At 56.0% G+C, this 13,857-nt stretch overlaps 2 protein-coding genes across 7 annotated transcripts in view; both read left to right on the plus strand.

Annotated features, from left to right (window-relative positions):
• Positions 1 to 13,857, plus strand: part of LOC114022341 (zinc finger protein OZF) — a 793,526-nt gene that overhangs the window by 692,020 nt on the left and 87,649 nt on the right. The window lies entirely within an intron of this gene.
• LOC119567557 (maestro heat-like repeat-containing protein family member 1) lies at positions 821 to 9,125 on the plus strand. The gene is made up of 9 exons (XM_043528264.1): positions 821 to 1,332; positions 1,795 to 1,890; positions 2,643 to 2,747; positions 3,146 to 3,281; positions 3,501 to 3,595; positions 5,052 to 5,204; positions 6,106 to 6,877; positions 7,543 to 7,731; positions 7,836 to 9,125. The coding sequence occupies exons 1-7, from the start codon at positions 1,231 to 1,233 to the stop codon at positions 6,199 to 6,201; spliced, it is 783 nt and encodes a 260-aa protein (XP_043384199.1). The 5' UTR covers positions 821 to 1,230; the 3' UTR covers positions 6,202 to 6,877; positions 7,543 to 7,731; positions 7,836 to 9,125.

The following is a 13,857-nucleotide window of genomic DNA, read 5'->3' on the forward strand; positions in this document are numbered from 1 at the left end:
TCCCCCATTGAGGCCTGAGCCCTGGAGCTGGTGTGGGTGGGGCAGGAAGGTCCCTCGCTAACAGGTTCTCTCTCGCTATACCCCACTCCTGGTGGGTACAGGATGAGGGGCAACAGCTCCTGTTCCTTCAGGCCATCTACCCCGCATGTCTGGCTGCACGGGAGAGAGGGGAGGACACGCTGGAGCCGCGCTGTTGCAAGGCGGCTGTGGTGAAGAGGATCGTGGTGAGTGAGACACGCCATACGGCAGCTGGCAGGAGGAGAGAGACATGGGATTGGCAGGGGTATGGCCAGGCTAATGGGTGGGGGCTGGGTGGTGTTGGAGGGGGCAGCAGAGGGCAGGGATTGCTGGGGCTGAAGACTTGGGAGAAATTCTGAGATTGGTGGGTAGTGGGCAGGGGGGGAATTGTGGGGCTGGATGGCAGCTGAGAGTGGGGGACAAGGAATCACATGGTCCCAGCTCGGTGGTCGGGATGGGGCTGAATGGGGGCAGTTTTGACAGGGAGGAGGAGAGAAGGGGATTGGGAGTGAGCTGGGCAGGAATCCGGGAAGGGGGACAAGTCGGATGGGCAGGAAAGAATCGGGGGAGCGGGAGGTGGTGGGGGATCCTGCTGGCCATGTGGGGCACTGGCTGTGTCATCTCCTCACTGGGAGGTGTCAGTCGGGCCTGAATCTCACACGCTCCTTTGTCTCCTTCGCGTCTCACAGGAGCTCATCGAGGAGCTTCCCGATGACTCGTCACCCAGCGCCGTCCTCGCCCACTCCCTGGCTGCAGTGGGCAACCTCTGGTACCGAGACAGCCCCACCCCCCCACCCCGCCGGCTCCCCTCACCCCAGTGCTGCTCAGGCCCAAGGCTGGGAGTCACCGTCACTGTCCTGCCCAGGTCACCTCCCAAGAGTGGCGCCTCTGGCAGAGATGGTGGGGTGGGAAGGGTCACTCTCTCCTGGCGGGGCTCTTCTTTTCACTCCCATAACATGACAGGGGCCTTGGGGAGGGGCTCACTCCCGGGCTCAGATACAGGAGGGGCAGCAGGCTCCAGGGAACAGGAGCTATTCCTGTCCTGCCACTGTCTGTCTGGGACGCCTTGGCCTTGTCATTCCCGAGCTCAGTGCCTCAGTTTCCATTCTCGCCAGCCTGTGCCTATATCCCTGTGGGTTGGTGTCCGTGTTAGCGACAGTCCCACCCCCGTACTGCACAGTCTAATACCAGCTCCTCTCTCTTGCCAGCACCATGAAACCTGCTCTGGAGCCAGACATAGAGACCCACCTCTTGCGAGCTGCCCTTCACTCCGTCTTCACCCTGGGCACGGAGAGGGACACCACCGGCATCCAGGTACATCCTCCTCCTCCATCCTCCTCCTCTTCCAGAGTGGTTCTTGGTCCTGCTCCCTTGATTCGCTGGGGTAGCGGAGATGGAACAAGCTGCAGGGTTGGATCCTTCCCTCCAGCAGGGAAGAGATTACCCCTCTCTGGGGGATTTCTTTCTTTCTTTCTTTCTTTCTTTCTTTTTTTCTTTCTTCCATAAGCCGTGTTTTGCCCAGAAGCCCAGCTTCCATCCATAGCAACTTGGCTGTTTCATACTCTTCTGCCTACAAGGCCCTCTGCAGAGACCTGCTAAGCTCATGGATGAAAGGTCCAGGGGTCATCAATTCTTGCGAATTGCCTGCAGTGGGATGTGAAGGAGAGAGGCCAGGAGATGTGTTTGGGAGTCTCCCCAGTGCTTCCCAGAGACCCCTCTTCCCATCCTGTGGCAGGTGTAGGCTCAGGTTCCCTAACTCTGACCCATGCTTTGCAGACTCTGCACAAAGTCATCCCAGAGGTCCTGGATGCCATGCTGGGGAATCTGCTGGCAGAGTCCCCAGACACAGACAGGCTCCACTTCATCTTGGAGGTGAGCCCCATTTTACCTTAACTCTTTGGGGGACTGGTAAGGAGAGACTGGAAGATCCATTTTCTACTCTGTCCTCCTAGCTGGGTCCCCAGTGGGCCGTCCTTGGTTGGGGAGGTCAGTGCAATGCAGTGTCAGGTCCTTCCTTCTTGAGGGACAGAGGAAGGAGCTGGGACTTCAAGCCAGAGCTCTGCCTAGTTCTGCGGAGCACGAACCACAGGGCTCCTGGCTGTCTTGGGGAGTGAGAGTCTGAAAACCCACCCTTCCCCCACCCCTCCAACACACACACCCCATGAGATTTGGGAGATGGTTCTCAGAGAAGAGGCACACGCTCCTTCCTAGAGAAACAGGAGGACCCCAGGGAATCAGCCCTTCCCTCTGATCTGCTCTGAAATTCCTGGGGGGATTGTGCTCTCAGTCACTCCCTACACCCCCCCAAGGATTTGCGTAGCAGGGAAGGGCGAGGGTTCAGTCTCCTTTCTGGTGAACTGTTCAGGAATCAGGAGTTCTGGGAGGAGGGGACCAGCCCCGACCCCGAACATTGTCCCAATCGAGAGAGATGCTGACAAGTTGTGACCTGCAAGGTACAAGCTGTGTCCTGGGGGAAAGAATCCCCTTCTAAAGCTCTGCCATCAAGGCCTGAGATATTCCCCCCTGCGCAGAATGTCTCAGGCCCCTGGGGCTGGGGGCGTGGGGCTCATTTGCAAAGCAGGTGCAGCTGGCCATTGAGTCTGACCTGCCTCCTTTCCCCACAGCATGTCAACTTCTGGGTCGTGTCCAGGGTGTCCCAGGAGCGAGCCAGGGCCATCAGGAGCAGCACAGCCCTGCTGAGATACATAGTCACCCTCCCTGAGTTTGACGTAAGTGAGCTCCGACCCCAGCTTGCTGGCTCCCGGCGGAGGCGGGCTGGCTCCGGCGGGCTGCAGGATCTGCTGCTGCCGGGGCTGTGGCTTAGGAGGGTTCTTCATGGGGAGGCAGGGTCAGAGCAGGGACTGAGCTCGGCTTGAGTCAAGTTCTTCTTGTCCTGGTTCAGTGTTGTCCCTGGGCCTTTAAGGGGCCCATGCTCCAGCCCCTGCTTGGCATCCCAAAGCAGCTGCGGGCTCCCTTGGCAGCAGAGCAAATGAAGGCTCGATCTCAAGCTCCTCTCCCCCAGCATCTCCTGCAGAGGGGCTAAGGGGAAGGAGCCCTCTGGCCCAGGGGGGACAGGGAGCTGAGAGGAAAATGCTGATGGAGTCCCCTCTCCTCTCCCTTCCATTAGATCTCCGCCGAGTTCCCCAGGATGGGGCACCATGTGGCCCAGCTGGCTCTATTTGTCAGCGATCCGGACAAGGACATCAGCCGGCAGGCCAGGGAGGGGACTTACCGGCTCTACCAGCTGCTGCTCCGACAGAGGGGTAAGGAACCCAGCTGGGACACGGAACCCAATAGGGGACTGAGAGTGACCACAGGTGGAGAATGGGACCCCAGACCATTTCTCTCCGACTGACCCCAGCTGGAGGACAAGTCTCTCTCTGCCTCTCTTCTTCTCCACTCCACTGTGGAGCCACCAATGGGATTGGAAGGACACAGAAACTGCAACCAGAAGGAGAAAAGTCTCTCTCTCTCTCTTCCAGGCCTGACCATACATGACGCCGAAGATCTCTGGTGCTATGACTGGCACCAGGACAGAAGGCTGTTGGGCTACAAAAATACAGCCAGAGTTGGGGAGGTAAGGGCACTGTGCCAGGGCATGACACAGCTCAGGGAGTGGGGCTGGCTGGGTTCCCTGCAGTGGATGCCTCCTGGAGACAGGAAAAGAGCCCACTCCTTATTTCCAGTTCAGAGTTCCTCATCCAGCAACCAGTGGGACAGGCTGGTGCTAAAGGTCCCACATTGGAACCTCGCTAGTTGCCGTGATTTGAGTGTCTTACATGGCTGCATTGCTACGTGGCATAAGGAGGATCCCCGGGTGGGTGAGTTAATATAGGATTATGGCTCTGGGTGTCTCTCTGCTCCTTGTCCCCCTGGCTGATCCCCAAGTGTCTGAGAGGAGAGCACTGGGTCAGTCAGTCACGATTGCTTGATCAGACCCTTGTTTAATTCCCTGCACCCTGTAGAAGCAGAGAAAGGAGGTGGGCTTTGCCCAATTCCATTGCCAGTCAGGAAGCAGAATGCCCCAACCTGGGAACTGGGTAGGGGACACAGTGAGCTCCAGAGCCAATATGGACCACATGCGCCCCCCTCATGTCTCCAGACCTGGCCAGGGAATGGCAGAGTATCTGGACCTCAGCCACTGTTCCAAAGAAGCACATTGTCACTGACCCAAGTTGCGGCTACTTGCTGCACAAGTAGAAAATCAAAGACACCCCCCCCGCCCCCGTCTCACAACTGTGGTGAGAATATCCAAACCTTCGAACACACCGTAACACAGTGCCCCCAGACTGGAGTCAAAGGTGAAATGGGTGATTTCCACAACATCACAGAGGAGGCCTTGGAGTGGCTCCTGGATCGACAAGGGCATCTGCAGAACGCTGCTCCACAGACGCTCCATGAGAGAGACTGTGTGAGCTTGTCCCGCCTCACACACGCTGAATTGCTGCAGCGGAAGAAAAGTCTCCGAGGAGTGTCTGGGATGGGGACTGGGCCATGAGTCTCCTTGTCCTTGTCAGGCTGCAGGTTGGATTCCCCTTGAAGAAACCAAGGAGCTGCAGAGGCCATTCCCAGCGACGAGAGAAATCACTAAGCTGGGGTGAAGAGACCTTTGGCTGTCAGCTCCAACCCCCTCACCCCCCACAACACACACACACTCCTCTAGCCGCTGAGATGCAGGAGATCTCTCTGCTGGGAGCAACACAGGGTCCCCTGTCGTCTCTGTGCCCTGCACAGCAGAGTGGGCCTGCTCACACACATTAGAGATCCATTTCCAGCCCATCCTGGCCCCTGCCAGAAATTGCCCTCCCGAAAGAGCCACTGGAGGCTTTGGTCCCTAAGCACCTGCCACCTTTTGCTAAAGGGGCTTCCCTGAGCCCTGGGACCCTGAAAGCCTCCTGGGGAATGAACTGCCTTGGCCACAGCAGCTCTCTTCCCCGCCCTTTGGGGCACTAGACGGTGATGCCATTGTACGGCCAGGACTTGGAGGCTGGCTCTGGGCAATCTGCTCGAGCCTCGTGTCCTCTTGGTTCTAGGTCTTTGGAAAATTCTTCTGCGATGGGCAGAAAAGATCCTTTCTGCAGACAGCAGTGCTGGCCATCCACGACCCCCTGCTACGAGTCAGCCAGGCTGGGCTGGTGCTCGTCTACTCCCTCCTGGGGGAAGCCCAGCAACTGATGGGGGTCACGGTAAGCAGCTGCAATCCACTCAGGAGCTTGGGGTGGGGCCCAGGACCTCATTCCCATCCGATCGCCATTCGCTGGCCTGATAGCAAGGAGCCTAGTGGGGACTTCTGGACTTCATGGACTTCTCTTCTTAGGATGTGGTGCTCTGCTATCACTCCTGGGAAGGACAGGAGAGTCCCCTAAGTACCCTCTGGGAACCTTTCCTGCCCCACAGAGCTGCACCCATTTCCCCATGGCCTAGTGTCCATGTCACCCGAGCCACCATCGAGAGTCGCTCCCATCCCTGGCAGCCTGGGAGGCCAAGGACTGACTGGAGATGGCGACTGACCAGGAAGGGCTGAGGCACATGGGCGTGGGAAGCTGGTCTTGCTGCTGGTAGGGCTGGACCCGCTCTCGAGCCATTGGGAGGATTCAGTCAGCAGGGGCTGCTGACCTGCCCCCTTCACCAGGGCTGCCATCCTGTGGCTTCAGCTTTTGTCACTGGGGTGACTTGGGGAAAGGTCTCAACCTCTCCCCATCCCACTTCACTGCTGCCAGAATCCCTCCTGCCCCCCGCCACCCTGCTACAGCCCCCTCCCTGCCCTACCTGGGTGGGGATGGAGGTAGGGGTGGAGGAGAGGGTTCTCCGAACTTGAGCGGTGTCCCCAGGTGGGTTGGAGGTGGAACAGCTGTCAGGGGCACTGATGGGGAGGTGGCAGGAGCTCACCCGACAAGGAGGGGGGTTGGCACTTGAGATCACTAGAGAGGACAGCAAGCCTCCATCCTGGGGGTCGGGAGGGTGAATCCACCACTCAGACATGAGCAGCTGCTGGGTGGAAATGATGGTGCTGGTTCCAGGTGCCCTTAATCCTCCCTGATTCCTGGGGAGCGTCTCAGTCTCTGACATGTTCCCGTTCCCCTGCAGCACGAGGATGTCACAGCCAAGATCATGGGCCAGCTTCACATCATCAGGCACTTGCACCAGATGCCCGAGGCGCTGCAAGGGCTGTGGCTCGTCTGATGCTCTGAAAGGTTCCCCTCCCTGTTCAGCAAGTCCCGCTCCCTGCTGCAGGTACTGCTCTGTCTCACTGTAAATGCGGGGCTAGTGGAAGCGGAAATGGAGGCCTCCTAGAGAACAGACTCTGACCTCCTCCTGATCAGCAATGGGGTTTCACCATCCTCTCAGCAAACCTGTCAGCCGGGCTGGACCAGATTTGAAGGAGGAGGGTATCTAACAGGGTGGCTTGGCCTGTGGCTGCCAAGCCTGGGGCTAGGCCAAGTTGATGACCAAGTGAGCCCACCTGAGAGGAAACGAGGGGAAACAGCAGCAAAAGTACAGAAGCAGACCGAGCTGCTCAGTAGACGGCCTCTGGCCAAAACCTGGAGTCCAGGGTAGGACTGGGTTCTCTCACCGACCCTAAGGAAGGGGACATAGAAGACCATAGAAACCCAAGAAGGGCAGGCCAAGCCGAAATCAGGCCGAGGAAGAGCTCCCCACAAGGGTGGAAGGCCTTGTTTCTGTTCAAGACATTTTTGGACTTTGTTTGGAAGGAGCACGACCCAGGAAGGAGTGGACTAGAGGACAGTCACCTGGTTGGGGGGCTGAGTTCCCAGCCAACAAACTGCAAGCGTGAGTATCAGCGGGGTTGCTAGCCCAGCGAGAAAGCGGTGACACGAGGCCTGGCCAGCATCTAGCGGTGAGTGAACTCTGGGACGCACCTGGTTCCATTCTGGAAACAGCCTGGTATTGGAGAGTGGGTGGGGAGAGCAGGGAGGTGGGAGGGGTTCCTGAGGCTGGGGTGGGGAGGAAGCTGTGGGGCTGGGAGGGGAAGGACATGGCCCAGCTTGTGGGAGGGATCCTGCTGGCTGTGTCTGGAGCCCTGTGTAGCCTCTTCTGTGGGAAGTTCCCATGGGTCAGTGGGGCCTGAATCTCTCCTGCTCCTTTGGTCTCTTTGGGCTTCACAGGAGATGTCTGGTGAACTGCCCTTGGACTCTGGGCCCAGCACCGCTCAGAAATTATTCGCTACCTTCAGAGAGACAGGGCACAGCTCAGCCTCTTGGGTAGGCTGGAGACTCAAACTTCACTCGAACACACGACACTGAGGTGCTTTGGGAAGCACAGTAACAAAGAAGAGATTTAAGTGAGACTAAGCAAGAGAAAGAGACAAATTTCAAACAGACAAAGAAAACACAACACACTTTGTAGTGACTAAAACGGAATCTTAACAAGTCACAATCTTTGCCTTAGCAGTTTCCAGACTAACATCTCAGCTTTCCTAACAGACCTTCTTTGATGTCCCTGTAGGGTAGAAAACTTCTCTGTCCAATCCGCTGATTTGATTGCTTCGTCTTCTGGTTTCAGACCCTCTGTTCTCCTTCTGGGCTGCCTGGACCCTGACTGTAACATCTCTCTGGCCCAGCCTCTTACCCAGATGTGTGCTGCAGCCAGCCCAGCGCAGGGAGCAGTGGAGACAGACGATCTCATCCTGTCAGACCAAGAAACAGGGGTCCCAATGAGGCTTAGATGGAAGATCCCAGGCATTTCCTGGAGGTAAGAACCGTCCACTCTTCCGGGCACTTGGGGCTGTTGCAACAAAGAGGGGGCTCCTGTTCCCTAGCCTATTTGTCCTCATGACTGTGTTTTTTTATTCTCAGAGGATGCGTCTGGGACCCTGGAGACTCTTTCATGCAGCAGGTTTGAGCGGGGAGAGATCAGTCACTGTCATGACCCCCGGGTCATTAACCCGGGTCTCCAGGGTTCCTGGGAGCAGCCACCCTCCAGCACGCCACCTGGAAGCCTACGAAAAACTGCTTACCTAGGACTGACGAAGTCCAGACCCAATTTGAGGCTCCATCCCTGAGGACCTATTGGCAGAGTCCCAGAACAGCTAATCGGCCCCCGGGACCTCCTTAAACCAGCAGCAGGAACAAGGAGCTGTCTGAACACCCGAGCTCCTCCCCGGCTCTGGACCGTGTGTTGGCTGTTCCTGCTCCCGCTCCCCAGGCTTGATTTCCTGGCATGCGGACTCGGGGTGACTCATCTGACTTGAGGTGCTGAACACAATTTGGTCTTTTGCTTCTGCTCTTCCAGCGTCCTGACCCAGCTGACTCTCGACTCCTGCCTTGTGAGTGTGGACTCCGCCTCTGACCACTAGGTCTGGCTGCCCATGACCCAGCCATGATTCTGACTTTTCGACAATTCCTCCAGTGCCCTTTTCTGCTCTCCAGCTCTGCTCTCCCAGCAAGACACACCGATCCCTTGGCTCCCAGAGTCCTGCTTGCCTGCTATTCAAGGGCTCAGGGGGAGAGCTTATCTTGCCCCCTCCCGCACCACGGCTGCTTTTCCTCGGGGACTCTCCCTAGCGCAGAGGAGAATCCGTCCTGGCAGCAATTCAGGAAGTCACGGAAGGGACGGTCTGCTCAGCTCCCTCTGCAATGCCACTGCCCGAGACCATTACGAGTGGGTGCCCAGTGACTGCGCCGGCAGCTCCTTGAGAGACTCCTGGGGCAGGGTAGTCGTGTTTCCCGGTGACTGCGGGAAGCCATGCAAAGGGTGCGGCATTGAGGAGACTCTCCTGCTGTCCCAAAGGGTTTCTGTTCTCCTGCACGGTCAGACCGTGGGGCCGGGTGGCAGAATGGGGAAGAGCTGGTTGGTGATGAGTCGGAGGATTCACCATAGAGGTGGCAGCAGCTGCAGATCCTGGAGTCCCTGTGGTCGGGTTACCATGCGTCCGGATTTTCCCGGACATGTCCGGCTTTTGGGGTTTTCAATCGCCCTCCGGGAGGAATTTGTAAAACTCTCCAAAGGGCCGGGATTTCCCTCCCAATTGAGCACTCTGGGGGCGGGGCAGGGGGAGCTGCGCGCTCTGCGGGGGAGCACGGCACTGTGTCTGGCTCCGCACCCCAGACACACTGCTCTGAGCAGCAGGGTATGGGGGCCGGGGGGCTGGAGAAGGGGCATGGGGTCCCAAGGGACAGTCAGGGGACAGGGAGCAGGAGGGGTTGGATGGGTCAGGGGTTCTGGGGGGAGCCTGTCAGGGGGTGGGCATATGGAGAGGGGTCGGGGGAGACAAGGGACAGGGAGAAGGGGGGGTTGGATGGGGCGGAGGTTCGGGGGCAAAGTCAGGGGCAGGGAGCAGGGGGGATTAGATGGGTCGGGGGTTCTGTGGGGGCAGTCAGGGGACAGGGAGTGGTTGGATAGGTGTGGGAGACCCGGGGGTCTGTCAGGGGGCGGGGGTGCGGATAGGGGGCGGGGCAGTCAGGGGACAGGTAGGGAATGGAGTTCTAGGGGGGCAGTTAGGGTGGGGGGGTCTCAGGAGGGGGCAGTTGGAGACAGGGAGAAGAAAGGCTTAGATAGAGGGCGGGGTCCTGGGAGGGGGCGATCAGGGGGCTAGGAGCAGGGGGGGTTGGATGGGTTGGCGGTTCTGTGGGGGGCAGTCAGGGGGCAGGAAGTGGGAGGGAGTAGATAGGGGGCAGGGCTACAACTCCTCCCTCCCCACCCCCGGAGTGTCCTCTTTTTTGAAATTTCAAAATTGGTAACCCTACCCTCTGGGCCCAGCCTCCACTCCTGAGAGTTCGGGCGAACCTCCCCCTGTTCTCAGGGAGTCTTTGGCTTTGGCGGCTGGGCCTGCCTGCCGAGACAGAGGACTCAGTGTTTCCATCAGGCTGCTCAGTTGCAAATGCAGCCACCCAAAGACGTGAAGAATGGAAGCGAAAGAGCAAAGCTGGACCCTCCGCTGAGCTCCTGCCATCAAGTGAGCCCAGCGTGGGAGAGACGAGGGAAAGCTCCAAGGTGGCTGGTGGCTGCAGGAATCCAGGGGAGGAGAAATAAATCATTAATGATGAATCCTAAGGGCTTTGTCTTGTGTGGTGAAGGGTTTAAAATGGCTCTAGTTACTATCACATTCAACTTTACAATCGCTGTGTCTGATTGAAGGGCAGGTCTGGAAAGGTCAGAGGTCACTCGAGGAGCTTCAAGTCTCCGATTCTGTCCCTATTGCCTGCTTTGACCAGCTGATCTCACCCCAACACCATCCCTCAGGTGGTCGCAGTGGTGAGCTCTTTCCCTCTTTGTCTGGATTAGCCGCCAGCATGGGGACAGGATACATGTGGCCAAGGAAATGGAGAGGCATGGGGGTCACTTGCAGAGGCATGCAGAGAACTTGCAGAGTTGCCTGTCAATGCAGCTCCTCTGGGGGAGCACGGTAGGGTCCCGTGCACTCAGGGGCACCATTTCAAATTTTGGTGGTGGCGGGGAGGATAATTTCACCATGATTCCAGGGGCTACTTAGGCACCTGAAAACTCTAGGGTTTTGCAGATAACTTAGCAAAGAGCTGACAGGAACGCTTGCCAGACTGCTTTCCGGGGAAGACAGCTCTAAGAATGGATCCAGGGAATGGTTCCGTATCTCTGAGCTGTTTGGACACTTTCAGGGAACATTCCCGATGCAAGACAGAGATCCCCAAAGTTATCCTGGGTAACCCTGAGAGACTTGTGGAAAACTAGCAGATACCACATCTCTGCTGTCACTTTGCACTGATAAACTTGGACTGTCCGAACCTGTTCATGTATTTTACCTGCTTTAAGCTCTCAAGAACTTTCACAAATAAAAGAAAGAAAATTAAATAAATGAGTGACGTAGTTACACCGATATAGGGCCGTAGCGTAAACCCGACCTCAGAGTTGTCCCATTGAAATGGAATTATTCACAGCAGTCTTTACAGTTAAAGATGCACGTAAGGGTTTCCAGGGCCAAGATTAAGGCCACAGTTTATGAGAGGTGCAGACGCAAGAAGAGAAGAGCTGTGCAAAAACTGAAATGCCACTTGGAACTTGGCCCAAACAATGCAGCATGAAAAATAAACTCATCTTGTTATACAGTAATAGAGCTGGTTCAAAATGGTTTTACACTCACAATGCAACCTTTGAACTAAAAATGCCACTTTGGATTACATTGATCATTTGAAAAAAGTTCCCGTTTAAAAAAAAACATTTTGGATTTCTCTGCCCACTTGAGAGAGAACGTGGAGAACGTGGAGTGGGAATGTGTGTGTGGGGGCGGGTTTTGGGGGCAAGGGGCGGCGTGAAGTGGGAGCTCAGGGAGAAAGGCGGCATGAGGGGGGGCCTCAGGGAAAGGGGCAGTTTGAGGGGCCGGACCTCGAGGAGAAGGGGTGGCACAGGGGCTGGGCCACAGTTTGGCTTTTAGGAAGCTTTTGCCCATCCTGCCCTCATCCCAAATTCATTTGTAACAGTAAGAAAACTTTGAGCAACAAGGAGACTCAGAGACCCACAATATTACCGCTAAAATCCTCACCCGCCCCTGGAGCTGGGCAAACAGAAGTTTTTGGTCGCTGGCAATTCCAAAAAAAGAGATGGAAAAAAACTGGTTTCAGGTTGGACAAAACTAAATTTTTTCCAAATTTTTGATGAACCAAAAAGCTTAAAAATAAAACAAAACGCAGGAACATTTCAAGGGTTGTAACTTTTTGAATTTTTAAAATAAAACTGAAGGACATTTTTAAACAAAAAATTGTTTCAAGATGAAAAATCAAAATGGTTTGTCTGGAAAGTGTCTAAACGAAATGCTTCGACTTTTTAAGAACTGGGGGAAGGGTCTGGACGTGAACAATTCAGCAGACCGGATACGAATTCGCAAACTGCTGAATCTGCATTTTTCCCCTAAAATTGGTTTAGATGAAAAGTTTCGCCCAGTCTAGTCCCCACCATTGAGGGGCACCGTAAGAGGGATCAGCTCTTCTAGCTGGTTCCCCAGCCCAAGTCTGTCTCCATTTAATGGGTCCCTCCCCGCCACTCCGCTTTAGGGTTGCCAATTTTAATTGGACGGATTCCTGAAGATTTTATCACATGACATGATCTTTAATTAAAAACTAATCTTGAATTCCTGCAGACTCCCGGTCATCCTGGAGGATTGGCAATGCTACTCCAGTTTCCTGGGCCACACCCGTGTCCCCACCTAATGGGTCCCTTTCTCTGGGTTCCTGGGTGAAGCGTCTGTCCTCCATGAGCAGGTCTCCTTCACCATTCTCCAGGGCTGGGTCTCGATTCCTGTTTCTGGTTCCCTGGGCCTGGTCCCCGTCCCTGTCACGCACTGCGGGGAGCTCAGATTCCTGTGAATCCTGCGGACTTCCAGGCTGCTGGGAGGGATGAGTCAGCACCTTCCTGAAGACGAGTCGCGAGTAGGCAAACGCTTTCCCTCTACCTTTCCAAAACCCACATAGGTATACTGAGACTAGCACCCCCACCACTGCCACCACTCCACGCACCATGAGACGATTCCAGGACGCTGGCTCTGAAACAAAAGAGAGAGAAAGGCCCCATAACTAAGGGAGTCCGTTAAATCATCCCACTGCTGCCATGAGGATCCCAGAAGATGAAGACGTTCCTGGGATACAGTAAGAGCTGAGTTGGGTCGTGCGCACATGGGCACCACTCAGAGCAGCGGGAATGAGATCTCCAGGCTCATTATCCCCATCGGCCAACCTGACGGAGGGAGAAAGGTGAGCCCGGCGAAGCAACCCCTGTTCCAGAGTCTGGGAACTGTGATTTTTAAGATGCTCTGGGATGGGGTCCCTCAGGTCTTAAGGTTAGAGGGGACGGTTAGGATCATCTACCCCAGCGTCTCCTGAAGTGTGGGGAAGGGCTAGCCGTGGTGGGAAGGGTGGGGTTTGAAGATGTATCCATGAAAATGGGGGGTGGGGTCGCTAACACATTGCTGACGGGTGAGGGGCATGATTGGTTTCTTTGCCTTGAGGAGGGGGCTCAGCTTTTAAAAGTTTTGGGAACAATAATTTAGTCTGAGCCCTGGCATAACCCAGGCCAGAGAACGTCACCTACTGATTCCTGCACCCAGTCCAGTGATTTATGGCACTGACTTGTCATTGAGAGGGATTTTATCAAAGGCTGAAATCCAGCTGCAGAAGGGAAAGGGCATTAGAAGCTGAAAGACCCCAGAAGTGGCTCTGGTTTTCTACTCGAAATAACCACCCAGGGCTGATTTTCCCCGGCCCAGCGCCTTGCAGTCATGCACCCAGCGCCGAGTGAGTTCGGTGTGCAGGCAGGCTCCCAAATCCAGACAGTGGCACTTCACATCCACTTTGTCCTGGTGTCAGGGACTGCCCTGAGCGCCCATCCTGCAAACATTTACACACCTGAGCCCTCCCACTGCCATCCAAGGATACTCCTACGTGGCTAAAGCGTTTGCAGAGGTTCCAAGGAGCTGAGGCTCCGTGTAAAAGGAACATTACTTCAGTTATTCCAATCTTGGGTTGATGAGATGCTCCTGCCCGCCCCCTCCCTCCACAGCTGAGTCTCCCACCCGGTGGAATTCTCCAAGGAACTTCCCACTCTGAGACCCTAGACACCGTGGCCAGCGCTAGCTGTCCCTCTGGCCCAATCCCATGCTTCAGGACATAGTCTGAACGCCACCGAGGTCAGTCATTAATTCCCCACCTGCATTTACAGGCCACAGTGTCTAGGGTCTCGGAGTGGGAAGTTCCCTGGAGAGTGACCAGAGAGATTGAAGTGATAGCTGGGAGTGCTGGTAGCGTAGGGCCTGAGGAGAGAGTCTACATAACCAGACAATCCTGCTGTCAGGGTGCCAATGCCTGAGATGAAGGGGCGTCCAGGATTTCCAGGTTTATGGATCTTGGGTTGCAG

Source organism: Chelonia mydas, chromosome 14 (genome assembly GCF_015237465.2).
Source record: "Chelonia mydas isolate rCheMyd1 chromosome 14, rCheMyd1.pri.v2, whole genome shotgun sequence".
Taxonomy (NCBI): Eukaryota; Metazoa; Chordata; order Testudines; family Cheloniidae; genus Chelonia; species Chelonia mydas.